General features: G+C 46.7%; 1 protein-coding gene across 2 annotated transcripts; it reads left to right on the forward strand.

The window, feature by feature from the left end:
• Positions 1 to 1,169: 1,169 nt before the first annotated feature.
• LOC124988087 (H-2 class I histocompatibility antigen, Q10 alpha chain-like) lies at positions 1,170 to 5,606 on the forward strand. Of its 2 annotated transcripts, XM_047557268.1 has the most exons (7): positions 1,170 to 1,317; positions 1,594 to 1,863; positions 2,163 to 2,438; positions 2,942 to 3,217; positions 3,346 to 3,459; positions 4,024 to 4,069; positions 4,231 to 5,606. In XM_047557268.1, the coding sequence occupies exons 1-6, from the start codon at positions 1,254 to 1,256 to the stop codon at positions 4,065 to 4,067; spliced, it is 1,044 nt and encodes a 347-aa protein (XP_047413224.1). In that variant the 5' UTR covers positions 1,170 to 1,253; the 3' UTR covers positions 4,068 to 4,069; positions 4,231 to 5,606. The 2 variants fall into 2 exon arrangements, with proteins under 2 accessions (XP_047413224.1, XP_047413225.1); XM_047557269.1 differs by lacking the exon at positions 3,346 to 3,459.
• The last annotated feature ends 2,081 nt before the right edge of the window (positions 5,607 to 7,687 follow it).

Consider the following 7,687-nt stretch of genomic DNA (forward strand, 5'->3'; position numbering starts at 1 on the left):
CCCACTGCCACCTTACGGTGTCAATGATTGAAGAGGTGGAGTGACAGAGAAAGAAAGAACAAACTGGCATTGTCAGAAGATGGTTTGCTTTTGCCTTCAATGACCACCTTACACCTTTCCCTAAGAGAGAGTTTTTATATGATTTTTGAAGGGAAGACATGTAGGGCCCAGATAGATAGGTGCCTCAGTTTTCAGTGGTTTGAAAACAGACTTTTCTGGAATGTGGACTGTATTCATCTTATCTCTTTCACATTGATCTCTTTCAGGTTGGTAAGAGTTGCAGTCCAGTGGATCTAAGGAAGATATAAATGTTAACTAACATGACTTGTATCTGATTTTTTTGTGGTTAGTGATTCTGGCAAGTACTCTTCCAGGTGTGATTTTTTTTCCACCCATAACTTGGAACTGGGAAGTGTTTGGTAAGGGAGATTTGTGCATCCCTAGCTAACTTTAGTGTGCAGTTAATCTATAAAAGATAGCCTTCAGTGGGCAGAGTATCTTTCCTAATGTTTGGTTTTCTATTTTTCATTTTATTATTTTATATAATGCAATTAAACTTTAATACAATCTGATTTGTTATTTTTTCTTTGAATGCCTACTATCTTAATGTCCACTGTAAACCATGCCTGGCTCTATATGCTGGGTACACATCTGTGCCTGAAAGAGCCCTAAGCCTGTGTGTTCCTGGGTCTTGCGTTCTAGAAGTTTGTCCAGAGTGAGATGGAGCCACTGGGGCATTTTAAATGAAGAAATGGCACAACCTGACTCACATTTGCAGGATGACTGACAGGTGAGAATAGTCTTGGGAGGTGAGTGAGGGGACAGTTTTAGTGCCCCAGTTCAATAGAAGAGGGGTGGTGGGGACTAAGGGGATACCAGGACCTGAGGGATGAGAGAGACCAGAAAGCAGGGCTGAGAAGTAGGAGGTGAGGAAAATAAGTACGGCAAAGAATTTTAAAGTGGAATTCTCAGATTTCAGAATGTTTTCTAGATTTTTAACGAATACCTAGCTAAGGCGGGTGTGGGGAGGAAGCCAAATTCTGGGAATTTCCCACCTCGCGGGAGTGTCACTTCCTTCTCTCTCAACCCGAGTCAGGTTCTTCTGCCTGGACACTCATGACGCGAGCACAGTTCTCACTCTGACACCAGTGTTTTCTAGAGAAGCCAATCAGCATCGTCGCTGCAATTCTCGGTGACAATATCCGAAAGCACTTTCAGAACCTCAGATTCTCCCCGACCACGGGGTGTGAATCATGAAGCCCAGAACCCTGTTCCTGCTGCTCTTGGGACCTCTAGCCCCGATCCAAACCTGGGCGAGTGAGTACGGGGTGGGGCGGGAAACGGCCTCTGTGGGTGGGATCTAGGGGATCGCCCGGAGGGGTCGCAGGACTCCGGTAAATGGCATTTCTACCTTGTGAAGCCTGAACTTTTCCTCCATCTCGGACTCGCCCTGTCCTGACCTACATCACCGACCATACCCTCCAGCTGCCCGCTTTCGGTTTCCCCGCGCCCCGTTCTCTCACTACGGGGCCATCAACCTGGGCCCCCGGTCCCGCGCCGGGAGGGGTTCGCACCGCTGCTCTCTGTCCCTAGGGTCCCACTCCCTGCGTTATTTTCACACCGCGGTTTTCCGACCTGATCGCGAAGAGGCTTTTTATACCTCGGTGGGCTACGTTGACGACACCCTGTTTCTGCGCTTCGACAGCAACACCTCGAATCCGAGGGTGGAGCCGCGGGCTCCGTGGATGGAACATGAGGGGCCAGCGTTTTGGGAAGCGCAAACCCAAATTGCTGAGGCCCATGAGCAAAAATTGCGCTCGAACCTTCGCTCCACCCTCAGCTACTACAACCAGAGCGAGGACGGTGAGTGACCCCGGGCCGGGTGGCCGGTGACGAATGCCCCCATCTCTTTTGGATGGGCCACGCTCGACCCAAGCGTCCTAGACTGAGTCTCATTTCCAGATCCCCAGACACCCCTTGGACCCTCGACTCAGAACCCTTGGGGGTTCGCTGGGGTTTCATTCTTCATTTAAGCGGAAAAAGTCTTTGATCACCCCCGCTTTGTGCCCCACCCCCAACCCGGTGCGGGCGGAGTTAAGCGCTGGGTATAAAAGCCGGAGCTTAACTCCCTTAACTCCCGGACCGGACTGGGATGGGGTCAGGCTCTCACACCTTCCAGTGGAGTTCTGGCTGTGACCTTGGACCAGATGGAAGCTTCCTACGCGGATATGAAGAGTTTGCCTACGACGGTGCGGATTACATCTCCCTGAATGAGGACCTGCGCTCCTGGACCGCGTGGGTCAAGGCTGCTAGGATCACCCAGCACAAATGGGAGGATTCAGGGGATGCAGAGCATTACAGGGCCTACCTACAGGAGGAGTGCTTGGAGTGGCTCCGCAGATTCCTGGAGAAAGGAAAGGAGAAGTTGCTGCATACAGGTACCAGGAATATGAGGGGAGCCCGACATATTTTGGAAAAAAATGAATTTGTTAACAGTACCAGAGGGCCTTCCCTCCTCTCAAGACAATTGAGGGATTAAGTCTCTCTTGGAATGGAGAGGGAGAAGATCTCTGAAAAACTTAATAGCACATTGCTTTGACCCTGACAACAGCCTTGGGTACCCACTGGGTGACTTTCTTTCTCAGGCCTTTTTCTCAACTCCACATCTAAACTGTTTGAGGTCTGACTCCAACTTTTGTGAGTCTCTGGGCTTCCATTCAGGTCAGAACCTGCAGTCCCTCTCAGAGACCTGGAGCATCTTTCCCTGGACAATCTGATTCTAGAACTTTCCAAGGAAAAGGAGATTATTCCAGAAACTTGAGTCCAGGCTGGTGTCTGGGTTTTGCTTTCCCTCCTCACTTCCATACTTAAGATGGTCTCATGAGCACTGGCTCATGGGAGGTGATGTAAAATGTCTTAGTTTTCTAATTCTTCCTTTCAGATCCCCCCAAAACACATGTGGCCCACCATCTCAACCCTGAAGGAGATGTTACCCTGAGGTGCTGGGCCTTGGGCTTCTACCCCAAGGAGATCACTCTGACCTGGCAGAGGGATGGGGAGGACCAGACCCAGGACATGGAGCTTGTGGAGACCAGGCCTGCAGGGGATGGAACCTTCCAGAAGTGGGCAGCTGTGGTGGTGCCTTCTGGGGAGGAGTGGAGATACACATGCCATGTGCATCATGAGGGGCTGCCTGAGCCCCTGGCCCTGAGATGGGGTAAGGAGGGGGTGAGGGCACAGAGCCTATTTGCAGGAAAAGCAGGAGCTCTTCTGGAGACCCTCAGTAGGGTCAGGGCTAAGAGCTGGGGGTCAGGGTCCCTCACCCACCTTCCCTTCCCTTCCCAGAGTCACCTTCTCAGTTCACCATCTTTGTCAAGGGAATTGTTGCTGGCCTGGTTCTCCTTGTAACTGTGGTCATTGGAGCTATGGTGGCTGCAGTGAGGCAGAGGAGGAATGCAGGTAGGGAAATGGTGGGGTCTGAGTATTCTTGTTCTAGGTCCCTGGTAGAAGTGAGCTCTGCCTCATCAGTGGGAAGCACCATCCACACACACTTGCTGATACTTACTCTATTGTAAAGCACAAGGAAAATACAGAACAAAATGATCACCATGATGATTGTCATGATGGGAAGCTGATTCCCAGCAGTCAGAGGGCAAAGGGGTAGGTCCCTGCTGGGGATGGACCTCCAGGAGGGTGGTTGGTTAAGTGCCTGCTCATCTCCTTTCCTCATGCCTCTTGGTCCTTCCTAGGATTTGCAGTCACAGTTCAGGAACCTTCCCTGGGATCCAGGCCTAGGGCATAGCACTGCCTCCTCCCTGGCCACATAGAAGTTGTTTTCTTCTCATAGGTAGAAAAGAAGGGAGCTATGCTTAGGCTGCAAGTAACTGTTCAGAGGATGTTGTCCCTGAGGCCCTTGGAGTAGTGTAGATGGGAGAACAAGAGGGAGCTCATCTGCCCCATAATTTCTCCATTATTCACATATCTTCTGAATTTTACCTCTGTTTTATCATTTTTCTGCTCCAGGTAATGACAGTGCCCAGGACTCTGATGCTTTTCTGGCCCTATAAAGGTGAGATTCTGGAGGTCCTAAAATGGTAGAAGGGGTGGGGTAGAGAGGATTGGAGTAGGTTGTGGGAACTCTCTGGATCTTTGAGTGAGTGGTGGGTTCTTCAGAATGTTGCCACTTAGAGCAATTGCCCTGATTTTGTTCATGACACTTTTGTTCTGTAGCACAAAACAGCTGCCTTGTGTGGGACTGAGCAACATGAGATTTGTTCAAGCCTTGTGACCAGAAGAACCTCGGATTCCCTTTCTGTAAATGGCTTATTAGGTCATCCTCATTTCTACTGGCATAATGTGCAGAAGTGAGACTAATGCACAGGACTCCTCTCCCCGCACTATCCCTTGCCTACTCCCCTTTCCTGTTCCAGCAGAGGTGAGGCTGGGACAACTCTCTCCCTGTCTCGACATCACCATGCACTGAGTCACAACTTCTTACTTCCATTCTGAAAATTAGAAACAGAATATAAATATTTTTTCAAAATCTTAACCCCAGGGATTTATTGGTTAATAAACAGAAAATTCCAATAATTTGAAAGGGGAAAGAAATGGAAACACTGAGAAACTTCCAGAATCTGTTTTTGCTGTCTTGAGATAGCTGCAGCTGGAGACAGGAGAAGGCTGTGAGGAGCCCAGTATGGATGGGACTGTTCCCAGTTAAGTGCTCAGGTCATCCTGGGCTTTGATGTGGTCCCTCCTTAGCTTGGTCATCTTCCATACTCCTATGTCCTTGTCCCTCTGAGAGAACCTTGTCCCACCAGGACCTGTGATCACTGGGACTCAGACATCACTAGAGCCTTCTGCTGTCAGCCAGACCCTGGGCATTAAGGGCTTCCTGTGGCCAGGTTAGGATGTCCTCCTTCACCCTTTGTGTTTCCTGTCTTAGTTTCTATGGAGGATTATGCCTGTTCTTGTTCTCCCTCCTCCTGAAGTACCTGCCTTGATGAAGGGTGCCATAGACTCCATGACAGTGCCGGCTACGTGGAGGCACCTTGCAGGGCTGGGGCAAGGTCCCTCAGGAGGCTGCACATGCTCTGAACTAGTGTCCAGCATGTGGTGCTACTTCCCCCACAGCCAGGATTCATGGGTCCAGGAATCGAGGGATGGGAATGGGAGTGGCAGCTCTCATTATGGCCCCCAGTGACCCACTAGCAAAGTGTGTGATTCCCTGCTGGCTTGGAGGTCTTAGTGTCACAGAAGAAATGCCTCCACCAAGAGACAACAATGATTCCACTGAATTGGAAGGGACAACTGTCACTGGGCACACAGGGGCTTTCTTGCCTTGAGTCAACAGCCAAAGGGTGGAGTTACATTTTGGGCCCAAGTGATGGATCCTGATAGCCAGGGGATATGGGACAGCTGCTCCACAAGGAGGGAAGGAAGGGAATTCTGGAATACAGGAGTCCCTTAGGGTGTCTCTTAGTGTTACATCCCCCATGATTAATGTCCATTGGAAACTAAGTCAACCCAACCGAGGCAAGACTCAGAGTGGCCAGGACCTTTCAGGAATGAAGGTTGGCATCACCACATCAGGAAAAATGCCACAACCAGCTGAACTGCTTGCTGAATTGAAGAGAATATGGAATGGGAGGTGGAAGAAGGTAGTTATGAGTACCAGCTGCAACACATGACCAGTTTTAGAAAAGAGGACTATAATTTTCATTTGTATATGTTCTTCATTTTATTTTGAATATGTTTGTGGACATGTATTTTTTAACAAAATATACTTATTTTCTTCAATCTCACTTTTTTATATGTAACATAAATAATATTGACTATCATAGAATTAAGCATTGTTAAGTTTATGTCCTTGTGTTTTGTGTTTTGGGATCTCAAGGGAAGGAGGACAGGACATCACAGAGGACTTTGCAGCTCTCTAGGGAAAGGAATGGTGCATTTCAATTGTATGCAGGAGACTCTTATAATGTTAGGTGGAAGCATAACCTTGCTATTCTCTTTATTTAAATGTTCATTTTGATTTAGGGAGACACCTCTGGGTGCCAAATTGATGAAGGGGGAACTGGTGATAGTTAACTTTATTTGTCAAATTCGTTAGGACCATGATACCCAGTTATTTGGTCACATATGTCTGGATGTTGTTGTAAAGGCATTTGCAGATGAAATTCACATTTAAATCAGTAGTCTTTGGGTAAAGCCAGAGACCTTTCATAATGTGGTGGGCCTCACCTAATCAATGGAAGACCTTAAGAAAAAGACTGGTCACCTTCAAAGAAGAGATGTTTTCTCATCATTGTTTTTGGACTTGAACTGTAACATCAGCTCTTCCCTGAACTTCCATCCTGTTTATCTACCTTGAATATTTTCAACTTGTTACCTCTAAAATTGCATGTGACAATTTCTTAAGAGATCTCCTTCAATAGATAGAAATAGATATAGATACTCATTTGTTGTTCTGGTTCTCTCTAGAACCCCAACTACTACAAGCATAATTTCCTATGTCCTAAATATTAGAAATGAGCGATAAAGAAAAAGCAATCTCACTGTTATGGCTTGGATATGAAATGTCCCCTGAATAACTCATGTATTGGAAACATGATATCCAATGTAGGAATGTTCAGAGGTGAAGTGATTAAATTATGAGCTATAACCTCATCAGTGGATTAACCCATTTGGTGAATTAATAATTTGAATGGATTACAGGCTGGTAACAGTAAGCAGGTGGGGCATGACTGGAGAAAGTAGGCCAGTGAGTTGTGTTCTTGGAGGTTATATTTTATCTCTGAATCTTCACTCTCTGCTTCCTGGTTGCTATGAGCTGAGAAGTTTTCCTTCACCATCCCCTTCCACCATGATGTTTCTACATTGGAGCCATAGACTCAACCACTGAAACTTAAAATTTGCTGTTGCTTTGATTTCATTGAAAAAAAATCAGCTACCTTCCAGCTGTTAGACCCTTTGTAAACTATGGACAGATGACATCCAAGCAAAAGCAGTTTTTGCCTCAGCTATCTCAGCTATAATGTTGCGGTTTCAATGAGATATAAATTTCTAGTCCACACAGAAACAGGAAAACTGGAATTAAATGGACTAATATCTTCTTATTAACCAATCTGGACAACTTTTATTTGCCTATGTACTGGGAATGATTTTATTTAAGGCTATCTTATATGGCCTTGTGGCCTGATATAAAGAAGCTGTCTCTCCAGGGAAGAATGATGTGCCCAAGTCGTGGAACATTTTCTTGATATAGCCTTCCTGGTTTGAAAACAAACCTGAAACAATCTAACCTTGTGAGACAATTGAGAGTGAGTGTATTTTTTATATATTTTTTTGGCACTGGGGACTGAACCTAGGGCCACTTTACCATTGAACTACATCACCAGACTTTTTATTCTGATACAGGTCTTGCTAAGTTGCTTAGGGCTTTAATAAACTGCTGAGGCTGGCCTCAAACTTATGATCCTCCCTACCTCAGTCTCCTGAGTTGCTGGGATTGCATGTGTGCACCACCATGCCCAGCAAGAGAGCAAAGTATTTTTAAGCTGAACCTACTGATTCCATAGCAGGTATTCAGATCAAACATTGGTGCAAGGTCTCTGAACTTCAACCAGTGGAAAGACCTATATTCCTGGATATGACATTTCATAGCATATAGTGGAAATCAGGA

The sequence above is a fragment of the Sciurus carolinensis genome, chromosome 7 (assembly GCF_902686445.1).
Source record: "Sciurus carolinensis chromosome 7, mSciCar1.2, whole genome shotgun sequence".
NCBI classification, from domain to species: Eukaryota; Metazoa; Chordata; class Mammalia; order Rodentia; family Sciuridae; genus Sciurus; species Sciurus carolinensis.

Coding starts and splice junctions, on each gene's coding strand:
- LOC124988087 (XM_047557268.1), top strand. CDS start 1,254: ATGAAGCCCAGAACCCTGTTCCTGCTGCTCTTGGGACCTCTAGCCCCG. Junction 1,318..1,593: donor CCCGATCCAAACCTGGGCGA/GTGAGTACGGGG, acceptor CTCTGTCCCTAG/GGTCCCACTCCCTGCGTTAT. Junction 1,864..2,162: donor CTACAACCAGAGCGAGGACG/GTGAGTGACCCC, acceptor GGATGGGGTCAG/GCTCTCACACCTTCCAGTGG.